Below are 24361 nucleotides of genomic sequence, written 5' to 3'. Positions count from 1 at the left end.
CCAGCTTTCTCACCCAACACCCAACGCCTAAGAGTCTGGTTGTCCAGGCTTCTGCCTCGCCGAGTGCGTTCCCTTCTGCTCCTCCAGACAAGGAATCTAGGAAACTGGAGCAATTTGGGAAAAAGATTTCCGCATCTGCCAGCTCTGGGTTGCGGGCAGTGAATACTACGTGCCTGCTAGGCAGCTATTCCCATTCTTTGTGGGACACTGTGGCACAGGTGCTGCCTTAGTGCCCTGTGGAAGCACGGGCGGTTCTCTCCCAAGCCATTACCGAAGGGAGAGATGCTGCCAAATGTACTATTAGTTGTGGGCTTGACACGGCCAATTCGCTCAGTAGGGCACCTTCCACAACTGTGGCTCTCGGCCGTTATGCTTGGCTCCGCACTTCTGGCTGTCCAGAACACCCTGTTAGACTTGCCCTTTGATGGTTCACGCCTCTTTGGTGATAAGGCGGATAGCACCCTGGAACGCTTTAAGGACTCTCAGGCTATGGCCCAGTCCTTGGGTCTCTCCACCACACGTACTCCCTCGGGGTCCGCTTTTCGGTCTTTTCGAGGTCAAGGTCGGGGCGCCCAGGCGTTTTCTTTTCAGACCCGCAAGACTGCACAGCCACAGTCTCCGCGCAGCCGCGGACGTGGGACCCGCTGTGGTGAGTCCCGGGGGCAGCGGACAGGTCAATCCACCACCTCCCCTGACGCCGCCACCTCTAAACCTTCTTAGTCCGGTGTTTCAGGCCCACCTGACGCCAGTGGGTGGCTGGATTCGCCATAACCTTCCCCACTGGCGCTCCATAACCTCGGACAGGTGGGTTCTGCAAATAGTCCGAAGGGGCTGCTCCCTCCCCTTTGAATCTACCCCTCCAGCCATGCCACCTCAGTCCCACTGCATGTCGGGGGAACACTTGACACTTCTCCAGCAGGAAGTTACGGCCCTCTTGGCCAAGGGTGCCATCGAGTGCGTTCCGATGCCAGAAGTAGGTCGTGGTTGTTACTCCCACTACTTCTTGGTTACAAAGAAGGACAAAGGTATGCGCCCTATCCTAGACCTCCGGAACGTCAATTGCTTCCTCCAAAAGGAGAAGTTCAAGATGCTCACACTTGCTCAGGTCTTGTCTGCCCTAGACCCGCAAGACTGGCTGGTAGCGCTGGACTTGCAGGATGCTTATTTTGATATCCCCATCCTGCCAGCCCACCGGCGTTACCTACGGTTCACAGTGGGCCACGAGCACTTTCAGTTCACCGTGATCCCTTTCGGCCTTACCAGTGCCCCTCGAGTGTTCACCAAATTGATGGTGGTGGTCGCAGCTCATCTGCGCATATCAGGGATTCAGTCTTCCCCTATCTCAACGACTGGCTGTTGAAGGCGGGCTCGCCCCAGGCAGTCGTCTCCCACCTCCAGACTGTGGCGGTGGGAGACGACTGCATTTGCTGGGGTTTTCCATCAACGTGCCATCGGATTAGTTCTGGATACAGCGCAGTTTTGGGTTGATCCTCCCGAAGAGCGAGTCCAGGACATTTGAGCTATGATTCTGATCTTTCGGCCCTTGTGTGGGTTTCGATCAGGAAGACACTGAGGCTGCTGGGTCTCATGGCCTCCTGCTGATCAATCATGCCAGATGGCATATGCGGGCTCTGCAGTGGGACCTGAAGTTCCAGTGGACGCAGCATCGGGGGAACCTGTTCGACTATTTGCAGATCTCGGAGGGCACTGCACAGGACTTGCAGTGGTGGCTCACGAACCAGAGTTGGGTCAGCGGCTGATCCCTCTCCCTTCCTCAACCGGAGCACACAGTAGTGACGGACGCGTCCCTCCTGGGATTGGGCGGCCACATGGGAGAGGCGGAGATCAGAGGCCTCTGGTCTCCGGTGGAGTCCAAGCTCCATATCAACCTTTTGGAGCTCAGGGCGATCCTACTTGCACTCAAATCATTCCTTCCCTCGGTCAAGGGGAGAGTAATGCAGGTGTTCACAGACAACACCACCGCCATGTGGTATTGCAATAAACAGCCTAGGGTGGGGTCGTGGACCCTATGTCAGGAGGCTATACCTCTGGACGTGGCTGTAACGTCAAGGCATTTGCTTGGTGGTTCAACACTTGGCAGGTACCCTGAACGCCAGGGCGGACGAACTCAGCCGAAGGTGCATGTTGGATCACGAATGGCGTCTTCACTCAGAGGTGGTGCAAGGTCTCTTTCAGCAGTGGGGAGAACCTTGGTTAGATCTATACGCCACCGAAGAGAACGAGCAATGTCAGCAGTTCTGCGCGTTGGAGTTTCCAAGGCGACACTCGCTAGGCAACGCTTTTTGTCGCGAGTGGAGTTGCGGTCTGTTGTACGCCTTTCCACCTATACCACTTCTGCCCAGAGTGCTGAAGTTAAGGCGCGACCGGGCCCAGTCATTGTTGTGGCACCGGACTTGGCTCAAATAGTTTGGTATCCCGAGTTACTCAGTACGAGCGTGGATCCCCCGATCCGACTGCCTCTTCGGGAGGATCTCCTGTCGCAGCAACAGGGGACGGTCCGCCACCCGAACCTGTCCAGCCTCCACCTCCTTGCGTGGAGATTGAGCGGCGGCAGCTGATGCCATTTGACTTGCCTCCCGAAGTCTGTAATGTGATTCTGGCAGCCAGGCGTCCCTCCACTAAAACGGCATACGCCGGTCGGTGGAAAACATTTGTGGCATGGTGCACAGCGAAATCTGTTGATCCTCTTGCTGCCCCTCTTTCTGAGGTCCCAATATTCCTTCTTTCTTTGACCCAGCAGGGATCTTCTCTGGGCACTATCAAGGGCTACCTTTCTGCTCGTTCAGCCTTTCTTAGGCTGCCTGATCAGCCCCTTCTTTTCAATTCAGTTGTCAGTAGATTTCTCAAAGTCATTACTCACCTTTTCCCTCCTATTCCTTTTGTGATGCCTCAGTTTTGACTTGAACCTGGTTCTCACATACTTGATGTGCGCCCCCTTTGAGCCTCTTCATAACTGCCCTTTGCGGTTATTAACTTTGAAAACTGTCTTCCTGGTGGCCATCACCTCCGCTCGGCGGGTGAGTGAGCTCCAGGCTCTTTCCTGCAAACCTCCTTTCCTAGCGATTCATCCGCACAAGGTTGTGCTTCGACCGCATCCCTCCTTTCTACCAAAAGTAGTCTTCGCCTTTCATCTCGGGCAAACTGTCACTCTACCCACTTTCTTTCCGCCTCCGCACCCTTCAAGAGAAGAGGAAAGGCTCCACCGTCTGGACCCAAAACGTGCGCTTTCGTTCTATCTTAACCGCACACAACAGTTCTGGGTTGATGACCAGCTCTTTGTTGGCTACATGGGCGCCAAGAAAGGCCGGGCTGTGCACAAGCACACTATCTCCCGATGGGTTGTCTTGTGCATTAAAACCTGTTACTCTCTGGCAAAAAAGGAACCTCCGGTTGGGCTGCGCGCCCATTCTACGAGGGCGACAGCAGCTACTACAGCATTGGGACGCGGTGTCCCCCTGCAAGACATTTGTCAGGCGGCCACTTGGGCCTCGTTGCATACTTTCACTAAGCACTACTGCCTTGACAGTCCGGTCCGGAGAGACGGCTTCTTTGGCCGTTCAGTTCTCCGTGACTTTCTGGTGTAATCTCACTTCGCAGACCCACCACCGGGGTTGTTATTGCTTGGGTTTGTATTCTAAGGTAAGGAATCTATCACTAACGTGTCTCTTTCAGATGCACAAGTTACTTACTTGTGTAACGATATATCTGTAAGAGACATTAGTTAGTGATATATTCCTTACCGCCCACCCTTCCTCCCCGTTCTGCGAACTGTTCTCTAGGGTTCAGGTCATCCCTTTTAGGGCCCTAGTTCTATTGCACCAGTAGTCAGTCTCTGGCATGGCTCTGCCCTTCTGGTGCGGAAAAGTTGCGTACAGAACTGACGTCCGCACGTGTGGGCGCATCTAAGTAGCTCCGACGACATCTCGATGCCAGCGACGTACGCGGAGCAGTATGACGACGCCTACCGACGCGCAGTGGTACTGCTGACGAAAACTTTCCGGATCCAGTCTGACGCCTGGGGGTAATTCTAAGTTAAGGAATCTATCACTAACTAATGTCTCTTACAGATATATCGTTACACAAGTAAGTAACTTGTGTATTGCTGCGCAGTGCCCAAAGAGACGGAGAAATGTAGACTTTCCCTTGTTGTTCATTGTAGAGGTGCATACCACATTCTGTATAACCGTGTCATCTCGCTATGTTGTCCCTGAGGGGCTCTGCCAACGTAGTCTACCCTTGTTGTCTTTGTGGTGGTGCATACCTCGTTCACTATAATCTATTGTACTTGTATCTGTACGTAATTCCTAATGGTTAGAAAGGTATTAATACTATTCAATTGGTAACCACAGAGGGTGGGATTCCTATCCTCCCCAGTGTCATGGCTTGAGATTGTAATCATTTTATCCAGGTATTAGTCCTGGATACTACCATGTGATCAGAACAAAAGGAGTAAATAAAGACCACCATCTCCAATCATGCTTTTATCTTAAGGTTATCAATGTTGATACATCAGTAGGCGGTCATTTAAAACATTTATTGTTAATAAATCATTGACTGATGTTTTTCAAATGTAGTCCAATGGGAAGGACGGGCCTTTGTCAAGATTGATTAAGTCGTCATGAATCAATACATCTGGGACCAAGGTATGGCATAATTGAGACCTTCAGAATCTACTTGAAGTCTGTAGATCCACCTTTGCTCACCTCGTAACGGAGCCCTGGACATATTTGTATGTGGGTTTCAGTTTCTCAAATATGAACCATTTAAATTTTTGTTGTCATTTCTCCACAAAGTGGCGCATAGCACTGGACCTGCATTCCTCAACAATCGCATCTGCTTTCACAAACCTTTCTGACACCTCCACTCATCTGGACTCCTACTTGCACAAATCCCAGACAAACAGAAAATCAGTCCTAGTGGTTGAGCGTTCTCCTACATTGCTCCTAAAGTGTGGAAAGACGTCCTGCAATGCGTAGGAGCTTCCTCACTTCCGCAAGAAGCTGAAGACCTGGCTTTTCGAGTAGTCCCACTAACCCCTATGGATGGCTAGATTCACACCTGCAAAGCGCCAGGATACCCTTCCGGATGATAGTGTGCTCTTTAAATCTGCATAACATGAAATAACACATACGTTAGGAAATATTAGGTTTTTTTGTGATGCTCACACACTGTTTCAAAAACTGTCTCCTAAAGTAAATTGTTGGGATTATTCTCTGCTGACACTGTTGGAGATCTAGGAGCATCACTATCATTCAATTAATATTCTTGATGAAATGTCCTTGTATTTCAGTTTAATGAAACTATCATGCAAGCACACAAGAGATAACTTATTTCTGACTAATATACACTTTTAAATAGTTTTGACTGTTGGAAGATTTGCCACTTCTTTCATAGATTGCTCATTTTTTAGCCTCTTCTCAAATGGTAAGGTCCAGTTGCCAGTAGCTATTGATCTAGAACATCCTGCGCCCCTGCCTCATTGGTCTGGTTGACTCATTTTTCCTGCCCTTCTGCTCTCATCTGTCACTTAAGCTAGGCACATCTCTGTGGTTCATAATGCTGATATCTGTTTTTCTTGCTACTGATTTCGACTGCCTCCCTGTTGGTAATTATTTTTGTTGGCCATTTCCTTGTAATCATGGCTCACTTTGTTAATTTCACCAAAGTACAGTTGGTCTTCCCTCACTTACGTTGCACTTAGTACTCTAATGGGTCTGTTAGTATTGTGCTGCACAGATCTCTTTTCTCTGGGTAGAGGCGAGGCTCACCCTAAAACTTCTCCATAGTATGCATATTTTCTTTACCAAGAGGTGAACCCATTGTCAAGGTCCTCGAGCTAGCATTGAAAGTGGTGGCAGTTACACTGATGGTGTAAATCACAGAAAAGGGGAATGTCGGAGGGATGGTCGGAAACAGAAGCGAGGAGGCCGTATAGGGTGAATATTGGGATGTTTATTTTGGGTGGCGAAAGTAAAAGGAGGGTTCAACAGAAAATGTTTTGAGGAACAACACAACTCAATAAGGTCTATTCCGGTACAGGGAACGTCACGAACTTCTTCCTGGTAGTTCTTCAGAAGTCCAGCTGGTAAGTGATGGTGGAACGTAGATGGGGTCCCGGAATACACTCGAGAAAGCAAAAATGAGAAAGAGCGGTCAATGTTTAATTCGCGGCATTGTCTTCTACCGTCACCACACCAAGTGCACGAAGTGAGATAACACACACAGTATGCGATCTTTCTTTAAGGGTGGAAAGAGAGAGAAGAAAAAAAATATATACACGGTTACTCCACCATGGAACTGCCACTCTGATATCTTTTAATGGTATATGCAGTGTCTTCCCTGGCGTTTGTCGTATCACTTTCTGGGGGTGTTAAAGGCGGTGAGGGGGTTAGGGTTTGAGGTCAAAGAACGGAGTCAAGAACTAAGTGGGAAAGTAATCTCTGCACACCAAAAGAAAACATTTCTCCTGTGTGTTCGAGGCATGTGGGCTGCTGAATTCATATCTGTGCATATCTGTGCATAGATCGCCGCCTAGTGTTGGGTCCGGATGTTTGCACGTTGTTGTCCTGGAAGAGTCTGCGAAGTATCACGAGATGGGTGACTTCTCCCCTGGACCACAGTGCGCATGGGCATCTTCTCCATCCTTAGATTGTTTTTTTCCGCCATTGGGTTCGGATGTGCTTATCTTAGCTTAAGTTAGGAAAATTTAGTTTAAGGCCAAAAGGCCTTTAGTTTTCGGCGGTACTGTTCCCGTTCGGTATCGACTGCTTTCTTGATTAGTTTAGAAACTTCTTCCATCCTTTCGGATCCGTTTGGTCCGAACATCGACCTTATATCGACGATGGAATCGAGGACCCCATTCAAACGGTGTCCTGTATGCCACGCCAAATACCCACACATCAACGTCCACCCGGTATGCAACAAATGTCTCTCACCGGATCACGGCGAATCGAAATGTATGGCCTGTGCCCGATTCCGATCGAAGAAGACTCTCCGGAATCGACGGGCAGCGAGATTAGAAGCGCAGCAATCGGCGCCTGCCCCGGCCAACATCTTCAGCACCGAGGACGATGATGTTGAGAGCGTGGAAGAAGTAAACTCCAGCCCCGCTTCCGAACACGATTCCCGATCGGAAGACGCCGATGAAGTGCTTTTTCACAGGGAAGAAGCCGTCGACGAGGTAGGAGACTACGATGAGGCCTTTGGGGCCGAAGAAGATAGATCTAGCGAAGAGCCAGGCATACCAGTTGATACGGAGGCCGTCAAAGTGCGTCATTCTACAGCTCAGGTCAAGGGATCGCCTCCGGGCCTTACCCGAGATCAATCCCAAAGTTCTTCGGCCCCGCCTTCGGGCCCGGCCTCGAACATCCAGCACGAGCCATTATTACCAAAGACGACTGGATTCCCTTCAACGAAACCGAAACCAATCGTCGCACCAGTTCCACCGAAACCAAAAGTGAAACTGGCCGTGATCGGCTCGAAGGCCTCGAAGACCTCCACTCCTTCGACGCCAACACAGACCGTCGGCTCCGAACGCACTAAGAGGGATTTCGGCGCCGAACTCGCTGCAGCGGATATCGGTACCGACCCGAAAAGGAAGGCCTTCGGTCCTACAAAAGCGCCTCGCCCCCTGGCACCGAAGCAGTCGGCCCCGACCACCAAAGTCAAAATGGCCGCTCCATCTGAGTCCACTTCGAAGACGGCGGCACACGCCAAGTCATCGACTCCGACGACCGCTGATACCTCTCTTCGGATCGATGACCCTGTGGCTCCAAAGCAGTCGACGCCTACCTCCACGGTACCGACCGGCACCAAAGAACCTTCGGCGTTCTCGGTGCGACAAGTCGCGGCGTCGTTGCAACGCATCAGGGAACGGGCAGCCCTCCGATCCACGTCGGGCCCCGACACGAACAAGGCTCCAAAAGCACCCTCGGCGCCAACCAACATCACTTTTGGTTTGCCGCAATCCACGGCGCCGAAGATGTTCGACATCCGAACACGTGTCCGCCAGACACAGTCCCCATCTACTGGACACTCACCTTCTGAGCCTTCACGGCCACAATTCATCGACGCCGACACTGACAGACTGATGCTCCGCAAACGGAAGATCACGCCAGAGAAGGCCTTGGACTCCTACAGAATACCTCTGAAGCACAAATTGCCAGCAGAGTCGGAACCGGTTCTGTATGAACGCTTGCAAACCTCCTATCAGGATCCCCAGTCCTTTTCTCCTACGCCCTCCGAAACAGACGCAATGGAGGACTACATGGGTGATGATACCACCTACCCTAGGGATATCGATCCTGAAGAGCAGCAGGACCCAGATCAAGTATGGGATGACCCTACAGACCAGGGTACCGCGCCGGATGCCCAGGACACGCAGCTTTACAGCGCCAAAACATCTCCCACAGAGGACACTGCTGCCTTCAATGCCCTCATAGAACGTGCTGCCGTCAATCATGGAGTACAACTCCACTCTGACACGGTTGAGGAAGACTTCCTAGTGGACACTTTCGCCTCCTCCGAGAGAACTGTCAAAACTTTGCCCATGTTGAAAGGTGTTCTCAAACCTGCAAAGGACATTTTCAAAGAAACAACCAGGGCATGGGTGCTAAACCCCAGGATTGAAAAAAAATACAAGCCTGCGCCCGGAGACCCTATGTACATTAGAGGTCAGTTACCTCTGGACTCCATGGTGGTTGCTAACGCTCGCAAACGAGCCCACTCGCAAACAGGTGATGCTCCTCCCCCAGACAAGGAGTCCAAGGTGCTGGAGACCTCAGGCAAGAGAATTGCAGCTCAAGCAGCAAACATCTGGCGCATTGCCAATACACAGGCCCTCCTGGCCCGCTATGATCGTTCACACTACGACACGCTAGAATCGCTACTCCAGCATCTGCCAGATGAATACAAAGAGGCAGCAGAGCTCCTCATCAGAGAGGGACAACTTCTTACCAACGCATCCATTAAGTGCGCACTGGATGCTGCCGACACAGGAGCAAGGGCAATTAACACCAGCGTCATGTTACGCAGACACGCTTGGTTAAGAATCTCCGGATTCAAACCAGAGATTCAAAACAACATCCTGAATCAGCCAGTCAACCCCGACTACTTATTCGGCCCAGAAGTTAACACCACTTTAGAAAAAATAAAGAAAGACACTGACACTGCGAAGTCAATGGGGGCTCTGCAAATGCAGCAATTTCGTAGTGGCTCCTTTCGTCGCCCCGGGAATAGGGGAGCAGCTAGAGGCCAGGGGTCACAGCAGCAATACACTAAAGGGGGCACACAGAGTACCTACGATAAAACCAACAGAGGTGGATATCGTGGCTCCAGCACCAAGGGCAGAGGACGTGGTTACGGCAACACCAGGTCCTCACCCAAAAACAAACAGTGACGCCCTCTCCCTTCCCCCCGACCACATAACACCTGTCGGGGGGAGACTCCAGCGGTTCCTGTCCACGTGGAAAACCATCACCACAGACAGGTGGGTCAGGGACATTATCCAGCACGTTTACTGTCTCGAATTAACCTCCACTCCACCCAACATACCGCCAAAGCACCGTCCTATGTCCGTAGAGCACTTAGCATTATTGCAGCAGGAAGTGCTAAGTATGCTGCAAAAGGGTGCAATAGAGGTCGTGCCCGTCAACCAGCAGGGGACAGGGGTGTACTCTCTGTACTTCCTAATCCCAAAAAAGGACGGGTCGCTCAGACCTATACTAGACCTGAGACCCCTCAACCACTACATTCTGTCAGAGCATTTCCATATGCTCACCCTACAGCAGGTTCTCCCGCTGCTCAGCCAGGGAGACTTCCTAGCCACACTAGACCTCAAAGATGTGTACTTCCACATACCCATACACCCATCACACAGGAAATATCTCAGGTTCACTATTCAGGGACAGCACGATCAATTCAAAGTCCTCCCCTTCGGCGTGACAACAGCACCCAGGGTTTTCACCAAGTGCCTAGCTACAGTGGCTGCACATCTACGGAGACAACACATTCACGTCTACCCTTACCTGGACGACTGGCTTGTTCAAGCAAAGTCAGCCCAGCAATGCGCCAGCCACATGTCCCTCACCATCCTCCTTCTTCACAGTCTGGGATTCTCACTAAATTACCCAAAATCACATCTCCAACCCGCACACGTACGACAGTACCTGGGCGTGACCAAAAACACTCTGGCAGCCACAGCTCAGCCAAATTTAGTGAGGATCAACAGCATGCAACTGCTGATCTCAAAGTTCAAACCTCAACACTCCCTTCCTGCGCGAGTGTTCATGCAGTTGATAGGCATGATGGCCTCCTGCATTTTCATAGTCCCGCACGCGAGACTACATATGCGCCCGCTTCAGGAGTGCTTGGCACGTCAATGGAATCAGGCTCACGGGCAATTAAAAGACCTAGTGTTGGTGAGCGGTCGGGCATACAACTCTCTGCATTGGTGGAATCCACAAAACCTTTGCAAGGGCCGACCGTTCCAAGAGCCTGTTCCACAAATAATACTGACTCCTCTCTCCAGGGATGGGGAGCTCATGTACTCAATTACACAGTGCAGGGACTATGGACGACACAGCAAAAGAAGATGCACATCAACCTTCTGGAACTGATGGCAATCTTCCTAGCCATGAAGGCATTCAAAGTACACCTGTGCAACAAAGTCGTGTTGATCCGGACGGACAACATGACTGCCATGTACTACATACAGAAGCAGGGAGGAACACACTCTCCACAGTTGTCTCATCTGGCTCAGAGCATGTGGAAGTGGGCCATTCACAGGAACATATTCCTCATGGCGGAACACCTCCCCGGCAAGGACAACCAGATGGCGGATCTGCTCAGCTGACACAGCCACCAGATGCACGAGTGGGAGCTACACCCATCAGTACTCCAACCGTACTTCCAACAGTGGGGTCATCCAGAGATAGACCTATTCGCCACAAACGAAAACGCAAAATGCCAAAGCTTTGCCGCCAGGTTCCCACATCCACAGTCGCAGGGCAATGCGATATAGATGAACTGGTCCGGCAGATTTGCGTACGCTTTTCCCCCAGCGCCATTAATACCGCTGGTGGCACGCAAACTGCGACAGCACTCACTGACACTCATCCTAGTTGCTCCAACGTGGGCGCGCCAGCCATGGTACACCACCTTTCTGGAACTCCAAGGCTGCGGATCAAACCTGCACTCTTAACGCAGAGCCATGGCGAAATACAGCACCCAGATCCGTAACAGCTGAACCTGGCAACCTGGCTCCTGAAGTCTTAGAGTTTGGCTACCTAAACCTGCCACCTGACTGTATGGAGATCATCAAGGAAGCCAGGAGACCCACTACCAGAGCTTGCTATGCAGCTAAATGGAAGAGGTTTGTCATTTACTGCAACAACAATATTAACCCGCTAGACGCATCCATTCAAAACATAATCTGTTACCTCTTACACCTATACCGATGCAATCTGGCATACACCTCAATACGTATCCATTTAACCGCAATAGCAGCCTATCTCCAAAACAGGCAGCACCTCTCTTTATTCAGAGTGCCTGCCATCAAAGCCTTCTTGGAAGGACTTAAACGAGTAATTCCCCCAAGACACCCACCAGCACCGGTGTGGAACCTCAACTTGGTCCTCACCAGACTGATGGGTCCACCCTTCGAACCTCTCCACTCATGTGAGATTCAATTCCTCACCTGGAAAGTAGCTTTCCTAATAGCAATCACTTCGTTAAGAAGAGTTAGTGAACTCCAGGCACTAACCATTCAAGAGCCATTCATACAGGTTCACGCAAACAGTCGTACTACGTACCAACCCCAAATTCATGCCTAAAGTAATATCGCAGTTCCACATGAATCAAACTATTGAACTGCCTGTTTTCTTTCAAAATCCACAAAATGTCGCTGAGAGAATGCTCCATACACTAGATGTAAAGAGGGCCCTCATGTACTATATAGACAGAACTAAGGACTTTAGGAAGACAAAACAACTTTTCGTTGCCTTTTCTCCACAACACAAGGGCAACCCCATTTCCAAAGCAGGTATAGCCAGATGGATCGTTAAATGTATTCAAATTTGCTATCAAAAAGCAAAACGCACATTAACATTTCCCCCAAGAGCCCACTCAACATGAAAGTTAGGGGCGTCCATGGCTTTCCTGGGAAACATTCCTTTACAGGAAATATGTAGAGCAGCCACATGGTCCACTATACATACATTTACCAAACACTACTGCGTAGATGTACACTCAAAACAGCAGGCAGCTGTAGGACAGGCTGTTCTCAAAACTCTTTTTCAGACTGCTGCAGCTGGCACTGGTAGCCGCCGCTAATAGGAGGTACTGCTATGTATTCTATGCACAGATATGAATTCAGCAGCCCACATGTCTCGAACTGAATATGCTACTTACCAGTATGCATCTGTTCTTGGCATGTAGGGCTGCTGACATTCATATCGCCCACCCTCCTCCCCGACGCCTGTGGCAGCTGCAGCTCTCAGAATTACTGTATAGCATGGTCATCACTTACTGTATCTACTCCATCATTGCCACAATGGCGAAAAACAATCTAAGGATGGAGAAGATGCCCATGCGCACTGTGGTCCAGGGGAGGAGTCACCTATCTCGTGATACTTCGAAGACTCTTCCAGGACAACAATGTGCAAACATCCGGACCCAACACTAGGCGGCGATCTATGCACAGATATGAATGTCAGCAGCCCTACATGCCAAGAACAGATGCATACTGGTAAGTAGCATATTCATTTTACCCTCCCTTTGCTTGCTCCCACCCTCCCCCTTTGTCCCGTCACGTACCGCTAAAAGCCACAACTCTCCTGAGTTGTGGCGGCTTGTGCGTCCTCCGGGATCCACCACTCTTCTGTCCACGTTTCAGGGTCCTCGTGATCCTCCTCGTCAGGGGTTCCGTCTTCGGGGTTTCCAGCGGCGCCTCGCAGTGTCTCGGCGTCTCTCCCGTAATCCCCGTCTCCTCCTTCTGGACTCCTCTTCCGGCCGGGCACACCTCCGATGTTCTCTGTTCCGCTTTTCTGCCGTCCGTGACCGGGATCCCGCGTTATGGATTGGCTGTTCGTCACATCCGGTCCGCCTCCTCCAGGGGTTTCTTCTTCCGGGTTATGGAACGCGTCCTGCGGGAGGGAGAAGTCTTTCTTTAATTCCGGCAGGGATACTGTATCATCATCCAACCGGTAAGGTGTCCAAGGGGCTTCCGTATGGGGTTTGTGGTTATGCAGGTTTTCCACCCCCGGTTCTTCCTCACAGGGAAATAGGGTCAGGAATGATAAGGGCATAGTATGACTTTGCCGTGGTCTGGCTCTCCTGTACTTTTCACTAGCAATGCTGATAGTGATTGTAGTTTTGGGGCTTCTCCCTCTAACAGTTTTTCTGAAGATTATATTTTTTGGGCTGTTTACATGTGATCCATTCCCCTCTTGAAAGGTTTAGAGCTGTGTGTCCTGAAACGCGATTCTTCTCTTGAATCTGATGTTACCTGAACAGCTTGGCAGTCCCTTTGTCATTGCCATTGCACCCAGACCCTCTTCCCTCTCTTCAGTTCACTCTAGCCATGAGCACTACTGGGAGCACCAATATAACTAGAACATATCATCCTTCTGTCACACCGTGTGAGAGAGCCTGGATTATTCTCATCTCTGTTTGATGCTACGTTATTCTTGTATGGATATAAACATAAGTCTTCTGTCTTCCCCTTCTGGTATCCCTGTCGCTCTGCGCAGTCACTTGTTTCTTTGAAAATGAAGTCTCCACATAGTGACTAACGCATTTTGTGTGCCTGTGCTGCACACTCTGAGCCACATTTTATTGTATAGTTCCTTTATGCCCATGCCCCTTTTTAAGCCATGGCAAATTATTTTCTTTTCTAGCTAGCAAATGGTTTAATGAAAAAAATATATATATTTTGGTCTGGTTTAGTCCTTTTGTATTTAGTTTGTACTTTGTGTACAAATTCTCCTCTCCACGTTTTATTCTTGTAATTTCATCCTATAATCTGTAAACTTTGAGCCTAACAGCATATGCAAAAACAACTGGTTACATCCCTGAAATACTTTAACCCATATGTAAACGTGCTCTTGGTGCTTGCTACTCTCGCTACTAGTTCAACTGATAATCAGTCACACCTACATGCTGTGTCCTGTTTTCAGTGTAAAACATTGAATTGGGTGCACATTTCTCATTCTGTTGCTAGAAACTAGTCTGATGGATTCATCACCTTCTGAATATTCCCTGGCGTCAGACTGGATCCGAAAACATTTCAAGCGATACTTTTGCGTACCGGTATGTGGTTTTGTGCGGTTCCTCACAGATGTCGTTCTGCTCCGGAAGTGATGAGTGGAGCCGCATGTAAGCGCCACCCAGTGGCACTGATGCCAGTTCCTTTCTTTGCGCGCCGCCATCAGTGGTCTCTGACGAATCTCTTTTTCCACAAATGTAGGGTTAGGTATAGAAAATTTGTTTATCACGATTTCGAAATCGCTATTCCTAATGAGTGAAACCTTTCTACTTTTAATTAGCAATTCCGACTGGTTTGCAAAACGGTCTACCGCATGGATATTAATGAGGTAGGTCGCTGTTTTTGACGCATTAGGAATGATAGCCATCACAGGGATGCTGACTGGATGGGGTTAGCAGAGCACCATGTCTGTGAGTGTTGTTTGATAAAGCAAAGGACTTTATTAAAAACAAAAAAAAAAATTAAATGACATATACGTTTATTTTTTCAAGAGTAGGCAGTGGTCTGTGGGAAATGTATATTTTTTTACATTCTCAAAAGGGAAGGGGACCCCTTCCCATTTGCAAATGGTTAACACTACCTTTCAGTAGTCAGGAAAAAATGTATGTTTTGCGACCGTAATTCGGTGGCAAACCATTAATACATACCACTGCAAATCAATACACACTAAACTCGATCCTTCCAAATACCGACTCGCTAGCCCAAATTGCAAATCGCAATGTGGCTTATGTAAATTAAAAAAAAGATTTTTTTGCAGGGCAAATAGCTCGAGTCTGCGTATCAGGCCATTTGAAACCTCCCAAAAAGTTTTGTAGATATGACCCTAAGTCTTTTAAATCCAGTGTGTGCAAGGAAAATGTCACCTCACAAAACCATAGGGTTCCAGCTTGTAGAGACTTTTGAAAACCGATGTCTGTGATGGATCCCGCAAGGTATACCTTTGGTGCTTGGGATGGGAAAACAAATTTGATGCTTGGGATTGGAACACAGCTCCAGGGCCTGCGACGGTTGTTCTTGGATGAATCGAAGGGCATATAGGACCGCAATATGATGTTTTACATTGCCTAGCACTGAAAGACTCCACACAAGTCGAAAGGAAGGTCCCATTCCCTCAGCAGATCTTCATTACGTTCAGTCATCAAATAAGTCACAAAAAAAGCACAGGAATTGCATGCGGGACTCTGCCACTTCCGCCACTCTTGAACTACAGAGAAGGTGCAACAGTGTCAATGTGCTTCTTCCCTCACTCCCGATCGGGACTTCCATCAAAGCTGCTTCCGAGCTTAGTTCCGATAATGCCCAAATTCCCAGGTCCATCCAGGTCTTTTCGTGAAACCATGCTGCTTCTTTCTGGTACCTTACCAGCGCTTTCTGGCACAGCTTTGATTCCCAAGGATCAGAGAGGCCACCAGTTGGACTTGTGCAGGCATGTTCGCGCTGGGTGCTATCATGACCCTTCAAACTTGCTTTGAGTTCTGCACCCGCTCCAGTGTTCTCTTCGGTTTTGGCTTCATGACCTACATGGTTTCCTCTCCCATTGACGTCTGTGCTGAAACTGTCAGGGCGTAAAGAGGAGGCACAGTCTATTGTGCTCTCCAACTCCCAGCCAAACTCATCTGGACCTTGACAGAAGGCGTGCTCCGATTCTACTGAGGCACGGCCTTCTGGCAATCCAGCAGATTTTGGTATACTTACCTCACCATGTGACAGGGGCCAAGAACTCCATAATATTTTTGGGACGGACTTGGACAATGACCATTTTTACAATAGGGATGAATTTTTCCCCATTATACAAAGGAGAATTGGTATATGAAATTGCAAGAGGTTTGTGGCTTAGACAGTGCTCCAAACACTAGCCTGGTCTCTCCTCATGACCCTGCGACAGAAGAAAGCCACCTCATTCACTCTGATTGTATGGTGGGATGCAGAAGTACTTGACCTTCAATTGCTCTCAATGGTAATAAAAACCAATGTCCTCACAATGGGCCTCTAGGCAGCTCATACACACACAGAACCTCAGTTGCCCTTTATGTAACGCAAGCCTAGTGTCATACCACTGCAAACCTTACCTTATGCCCAAGGTGTGGCCTCTTAGAGAAGATGTAGGCTAACTCGACAAACCCTTACCTCTTACTTGTATGTAATGTATGAAAACAAAACTAGGAAGAAAAGCTGGGTCACAGGAGGATGACCTGGGTGTTTCGGTAATAGAAGTCTCGCTATGTATTCAGTGGTTAAACCTTAAAAAATAAGGGACATCTATCAATAAGTGAAGGTGTGTAAGAACCCCTTTGTATACTTCATCCTGGGATAATAGTGAATGTCTACCTGAAATCGTATGTAGCACACGTACAGGTACGTCTGTGGGTTAGATGGTGTGAGGTCAAACTGCGCACTCAGAAATGACTCAGAAATGAGTTTCTATCAAATACACATGGTAAGTATCATACATGCTTCAACATTGACTATCTAATAGGAGGGAAACACATAAATAATAACCGGATAGCACAATTGCTACAATGCCCTTAGAATACCTCTTTGCATCCAATAAACGTATAGGGACTGTAGAGAATGTTGCTTTCACACTCTGCCAAGCTGGGTTAGTCAATGTTAGGTTTATCAGTTCTCGCATCACTGACTCCTTATTTTGAAGGGAGTGCACTTCATGTGCATTGCAAAATTAGATTGTTTGCAGGCACTGATACGTTGGGTATTAGCAAGGGTTTAATGACATCAAAATACATGGTAAATCTTGCATTCGTTATGATTGAGGCAAAGTTTGCATGTTAAGTTAAAGGTTTTATAAAACGCATAGCTGTCCTAAACAGGGCTTCCCAACGCTAGACCCTGACAACATACAAACTGCAGCTGCATAAAAGGAGCTGAGAAACAGTGGCTAGATAGAGACAAGCCATGTCTTAAGAGATTTTCTGAAGAGAAAGTGAATCTGGATTTTCCTAAGAGGGAGGGGTAGGGAGTTCCAAAGAGATGAGGCCAAGGCACAGAAGGTCCTCCCATCCACTCTTGCTCTTCTAACTTGCGGGACTGTGGCTGAGTAGAGGTCAGCAGAGTGTAGGGGACGAGAAGGCCTGGTAGGGAAAACAAGATTACCCAGAATGTGAGCCCTTTGGGAGTACCAGGTCTTATGAGCAATGCACAAAGTCTGGAAGTGGATACATTTATCCACAGGGAGCCAAAGAAGGTCTGATAAGGATGAAAATTTGGGGGAGTAAAAAGAGCAGTCTGGCAGCAGCATTTTGGGTCAGCTACAGTCTTCTGATGACTGGCTTATTGACTTCCAGATACAGGACATTACAAAAATCCAAGCAGGACAAAATCCGCGTCTGAATTATTGTTTGCCGAGTGGAATCATAAAAAACAAGATGGGCTTGAGGCGTCTCAGGAGCCCAAAGCAAATACCTGCTACAGTTTTTGCTTGGATCTCAAACACCAAAGAATTGTCCATCTAAACTCCCAAGTTTTTTACAGGTTTTTTTACATACGCTATGATTAAGGCAAAGTCTTGCATGCGCTATGATTGATGCAAAGTCTTGCATCTGCTGTAATTGAAACAAAAGGCTTGCGTGTTGCAATCTGTAGAAACATAAAGTAATTTTTTTCAGAAGTGAAGGCTTGTTACACTGTACTCTGTTATGTGCTTCTATGCGTGTTCCACTCTGGGTTTAAATAAGGGTACCTTCACATAGATGGTGAGTCCAGTTACATCAGCGAAGTGGCTGAGGTCTAGATAAAAATAGCAGCAAGCCGGGCTCTGACATAGAAGAGATGCTAAAAATAACCTTGGCTGTTCCAAAGAGCTGAGAAGCAGCTTCCTCTGAAGTAACAAGGGCAGTATCGAGAGTGTGGACACGCTTTAAATATCGTACTCGGCACGCCACATCCTGGAAGGCCCCGCAGCTTGCCGAGATCTCGTGGCATCTTTGCCACACAACGAATGCACTGCTAACCGCATTTCCTTATTGCACACCATAGAACAATGTCAAACATGTATCGGAAAAGGACTCCGAGACTGGCTTTAACATTGGTAAACAGCTTGAGGGCTGAGATCGATAAAATATTCATGCCACTAATACCATAGTGTAAGACGCCACATACATAGTGGAGACTAATAATATGTTCCTCCCCATAACCTGATACTGAGAAGGCTGGATAACAGGAATATGCTCAGAACCATGACACCTACCGCCTTAGTTGTTAATGATGCCCAAGTTTTGACATAAGTTAAGGATGACCTCTGGGTGTTTCTGATTCTAGCCTTCCAACCCTGATTCGGCCAAATTTATTTGTTGTGGTCTGGACACCATGCATTGTCTAGGATGGCAATGGGTACAAGCGCGATACTCGAATGTCATGCATGGATGAGGTCTACAGGCTCATCTGGGGATGTCCAGGCATCCTTAATATACATGCCCTTTGTTAGCTCCTGCCTTTACAGAGAGAAAGCAGGCTGCATTTGAACAGTTTAAGGTTAGCAGGACAGCAGCAATTTTCTTGGGCCTGTCTGCCCCGGGCAGACAGTTTTGCCAGCAATCTTGCCCTTTCCATACCTACAGCAGGTATTCTTACTACCATCCATACACCACCGATCCAGCAACCTTACCAGTTTTTTTCGTGGTTGGGGCTGTGGTTCACAAAGGCAATGCCAGGCCATCAGGTGCATTGTAAGCTCAGTCCCATTCTCCTCTGTCCTTCCTGACACACAACCTCCGTGTGGGAGGTAGGGTTCAGTATTTCCTCTAAGGGTGGCAAGCAATTACTTTGAAAAGTGAATCCTTGAACTAGTCCATCGGGGCTACACTCTTCTATTCCCCTGCACCTTCCACCCCCATCAGGGTGGCTAATGGAAGGCCAACTGTCTATCTTCTGCCATCAGTTAGGAACTAGCTGCTGTTTCAGTTACATCCTAGTGCAGAAGAGAAATTAAAACCTCGTTGTATTTTAGATCTTCTCCCTCAAAACCTTCCTGCGAAAGGGAAAATTGAGATGCTCATACTGGCCCAGCTCCTGTAATGCCCTGAACCCAGGAGACTGCGCAGGACGGGATGTGGAAATCCAACCACCCAATCTGCTTTACAGTGGGCCAGGAGAATATTCTGTTTGTGGTGCTCTCCTTTGGCCTCACCTCTTCCCCTTGGGTGTTCATGAAATCGATGACAGTGCTCAAAGCACATCTTTGGAGGTAAGATGTTCCAGTCTTCCCTTACTTGATGACTGTTGTGCTCGCCCTAGGCAATCGTAGACCACCCCAGGGGATAGCGAACTTTCTAACATCATTAGGGTTTGCTATCAATGTGCCAAAATTGCACCTTACTCCTTAAGTCACTCATTTGTGATCAGAAACATTCTAAGCACTCAAAGGTTTAATTCCTTTACCCCACAGATATTAGGACATTTGGGCTATGATCGTGATGTTTCAGCCTCTGTCCTGGATGTTGCTGAGAATTACGAGGCTGCTGGGATTGCTGGTCTGCTTCATCCTGGTAGAGAACCTTGCCAGATGGCACATGCAGTCTTTGCAGTGGGATTTGAAGTCCCAGAGGGCACAGCACCAGGAGGATCTGTATGATTATGTCCAGATTTCTAAGGACACTGCAAAACACCTGTGGTGGTGGTTGCTGGACTGCTATGGGGTCAGTGGCAGGCCCTCTCCTTACCTGATTCAAGGTTGACTGTAGTGAAGGATGCATCACTTTGATTGAGGGGGTGTATTGCTTCGCCCTCCCAAATAATAGAAAATACCGCCCTCCCACACGGAGGCTCAAATACCACGAAGCAATAATAACAAAACACCACCAGGAAAGGGATTTCACTCTAGTAAAAGGAGTTGCATCAAAACACTGTTTTCAGAATAAGGGATGGGGTTTTATATATGCACCACACGCTAACAAAAAGGCCCAGATGTCAAATGAACAACAATAAATGAAAACACCTCTGACGATTATAACCACTGGAGACTTGGATGTGCACACAATCTCACTCACACATCACAAAGTCAATACTCAAAAACAAAACACCTCACTGGCTGCAAACACTGCATCTTAGCCCACTTCAGACTGGGTAATTCACAGCCGTGCTTAAGCTCCTCAGCCAACCGGTTTCCGCCGAAGTAGACACGTCCATCCCCATTCGGATTCCAAAATCCCAGTTTGAGTCAACAAACCCCAGCTTTATAATGTCAAAACACACTAGATGGTTCCGAGAGGCCCTCCTCTGCGCCAAGGAAACTTACTGGAATTGACCACTTTCCATGCAAGCATTCTAAAGGCAAAAGAGTTCTCATGTTCCTTCTGCGCTTTCACCTATTCCAGCCTTTATCTTAACTGGGCTTACGAAAGCCTCCACCAGAACAGAAAACAAAACAACCTTGAACGTGAATTGCCTAAACAACTTGAGTAACCTGGGGCCCTGCCTGTGTGTGCAATAGCTCAAGCTAGCTGACCGAATTCAAGATGGCATGAGGGCATGTCAAAGCCAATAGTAAGAAATTCATAATACTTCGCAATGTACAACATAATGCACATTTGAGCATCACTGCTTATAACACTGCACTCCGAGACCAAGAAGTACATTCCACACCTCTCTCTCTCTCTCTCACTCACGTGGTTTCAGTACATGGGAGGGGAATCTAGCACTATAGGGGGCCATCTGGGAGAGGTGTAGATCAGAAGACTCTGGTCTCCGACAGAGGCCGAGCTCCACATCAATGTTCTTTGGTATAAATATACCCAAAGCATTACTGCCTGGAAAGTCTGGTCATGTCGAGAATGGCATTTTGCCTGCTCTGTTCCGCAGGACTTTCAGGTCGGAGCCAGTTCACTGTCCAACTTCCGGAGGAGGGACTATTGTGGTATCTATTCACAATCTGAAAAATGTGCGATTTAAAGTACTTCTGCGGTTTGGAGTGTCATCAGAAGAACAAGTTACTTACCTTCTGTAATGATCTTTCTAACTGCAGATTCTGCACCGGCAGTCTCACTTTCCCATTCTATGAACTGGACTCTTTCCATCTAAATCCTTATCTAGAGATCTGCCCATTAATAATGTCAGTCTGCCAATAGGCTCAGCTTCTGAAACTACCTAAGAAAGAAATCGGGGTTCTGTAGTAGGGGATCTGTGTATAGTCATAATCTTGTGAATAGTCCCGCCCATGTGCGTGGACCCCGGAGCACTTCAATAGATATAGTCTCTTAAATTGTCTTCTTCTGCAGTCCGACATAGACACTTAAGAGATATGAAAAGACAATGCAGCCTGAAAACACTAGGCTACTCTGGCCATTACTTCATCCTGAATAGAAAAGGATAGCCAGGTAACAGTTAAATAGAACTATTTTACTAAGTTTCACACACAGAGAAACTCCTTCACAAAAATCCCTTTTTCATGATAGAGATGAAGGGTTGGACAGACAAGCCCCGTAGGCTGCCATTATATGTCTGTAAATGGATAACTTGCCTTTAAGAATCCTCGCAAAGACCCTCAGTATCCCATGATGCACAGCCAAAGGCCAGTTACTTTCAGTTCTTTTTGAAGGCGTTTAAAGTAAGGCCTGTTGCATTCAGGATATCACTGTTTCATCCACTAGGGAGGAGGGCGGGTTGCTTATGACTATCCCAGAGATACCCCTACTACAGAACTGGAGTTACAAGTAAGAAACCACTCCATATTGTGCATGGGCGCTAGTCACTTCTAGAGCGGAACAACATTGGCGCAGAGCTGCACAAACCACCTACCAGTGTTCATGAGTACTGCTCGAAACGTTTACGGATGAAGTCTGACACCTGGGGAATATTCACCGGGTGAGGAATCTGATAGATTAGCTAGAGCATCCACGGTAAAGATAGTTCCCGAAGGCCAGTAACTTGTTCTTCTTGACTATCGCTGGTGTATATTTGAGTAGCTCAGAGTGGGAACAGATTACTAATCCCAAAGAAAGATGAGAGATGAGAATTTAAGAGACTAGAGCCCATCTTTATTAGCTGTAAAACCTCTACTTCCCTCAGCAGTGATTTATAATTTTTACATTTTAGGCAAAGGCACTATGGTAATCCTGTTAACAGTAAGTGCTGCTATATGGTCTTAATCTCTTAAATGTGACTGTAGCTTCAGTTTCGACATGGCAGTATACAGCACATATTAATTGTTGCATAAAGTCTTTTGAGGGTAAATGACTAGGGTCAGAATAGTTGTAAACAGAAAAGTATTCCTAATGTTGGATTGAAAACTTGGATGCTGCAGGGGAACGAATGATCATGTTCTGATTAGAGGTTTGTTCCCCAATAGATTGCATTTACGGGTTTCCCAAGTAGAAGATTTCAGCTTGTGCAGCTCTTCTCTCTCTACCCGTGTCAGTTTTAAATGTTTTTTAGCAATAAAAATAAATTCAGACAAAATGAAATTTCTTTGAGTTAGCATGGTCCAATCATTTCCTATGTACCAGTAGCAGCTTTCCATTCAACACCCACTATTTTTATTTTTGTCTTGTCATCATCACCCTTGTTTTGATGTGGGTGGTACTTAGACTATTGTACTGATTAAAACCTGTAGTAGTCTTATGTTTCCTGGCACCTTCATCCAATATTTCAATAGCAGAAGCACATGTGAACCAGCATGCTGTTATTACTTCCTCCTTGCCCACTTACCTGTCCTACTCCTTACTCTAAGGTTGACCAAGCATGCAAAACAGGCAACACTTGCACTTTAGGTTTAAAACACAAGATAACTTGCTTGCATCTTGCCTTGTACCACCATGAATAGAAAGGGCCAAAATGGTATCCTCCACCTGTTTGTCACTTTGAGACAGGTAGGCAGTCACTGGGTTAAAGGTGTGCATTAGGCTAAGGTTGGTATAGCAGAGTCCCATGGGATGCGGTGGAAACCTAAAAAGCACCTAGGTCCTGAACTGCTGCTTGGGGCTAACTAAGCTTGTACCAAGAAGCTGTTGGGCTGAGCAGTTTAATGTTATCCACGGTGTACATCGCTCTAGTGTTTGCAGATTCCTGCTGGTTCACAAGTATGTGTATTTGAAAATACCACAATTACATACAGTATTGACGCTTAGTTGGAAAGTCTTGTACAGCCGTGTGAAAACTGTATCCACTAACATTAATTTAGTTTGTATAAAAAGACTTAACTAATACTAAAACCTTTCCTTATCTCCATTTCCAGCACCGAGAGCACCAACTAACTGGAGGCTTGGCAAGCTGTTGGGTCAAGGTGCCTTTGGCAGAGTATTTCTGTGTTACGATGCAGATACAGGAAGAGAACTTGCCGTTAAGCAAGTTCAGTTTGACCCCGACAGCCCAGAAACCAGCAAGGTAAGAAAATTCAGATTGCTTTGTTTGCAGAAAAATAAAATATTAATACATTTCTTGCTTGTGCCTAATTGCTTGTTGGCAAGTATTATGTGCATAGGACTGCTGGCACCGTCTATCACATGCATGAGCAGTTGCTGATAAAGTTCTGGATCATGTCTGACACCTAAGAGTACTTAAAAAATGAGGAATCTGCATTTAGAAGTATCCATCAGAATAAAGAGTTCAAGATTGTCTAGTCTTTTCACAAGCCACCTTGCTACAAAGTGTTACATGTTTGTCAGCGATGTTACAACACATTGAGGAATTTAAGGAGGCCATGTTCCTCATTGTTAGCTCTTTTCTGGTTTCCTGGTACTGGTTTAGGCCCCATCAACCCATGGAGGCCTCCAGCCAAGTTACCTCTATCGCGTCCGACCTTGGTTCTGGCTGTGCCTCCTGAACCTACTTTGAATTCAACTTCGATTCCTGAGCATAATCCTCAGCTAGCCCCATGATCTATGGCTGTACCAGCCGCATTGACACAGGCATCGAGCCCGCAATTATGTTCGACTGAACCAAATCTATCCTTACCTTGAATGCAGCCATGCACAAGTTCATTTCCTGTGCGCCCCGCCTCCATTTCTTCTGACTCAGACAAGACAATGCCTTTCCCTAGGGGCCGTCATCCATTACTCCAGCAGTTCTTTGGATCACACTCTGACCAGAGCCAACCTGCTTTTGGTGGTTTTAGTGATGTTGGAGGTG

General features: G+C 47.7%; 1 protein-coding gene across 1 annotated transcript in view; it reads left to right on the top strand.

Annotated features, from left to right (window-relative positions):
* Window positions 1-24361, top strand: part of MAP3K2 (mitogen-activated protein kinase kinase kinase 2) — a 473685-nt gene that overhangs the window by 306131 nt on the left and 143193 nt on the right. The window contains exon 13 of the mRNA XM_085649955.1: window positions 23469-23617. Coding sequence (XP_085506081.1) covers window positions 23469-23617 — 149 coding nt within the window. The remainder of the gene's footprint in view (window positions 1-23468; window positions 23618-24361) is intronic.

This window comes from Triturus cristatus, chromosome 3_2 (genome assembly GCF_964204655.1).
Source record: "Triturus cristatus chromosome 3_2, aTriCri1.1, whole genome shotgun sequence".
Lineage (NCBI taxonomy): Eukaryota > Metazoa > Chordata > Amphibia > Caudata > Salamandridae > Triturus > Triturus cristatus.
Note: the sequence above shows the minus strand (reverse complement) of the source record. Positions and strands in the feature narration are given on the sequence as shown.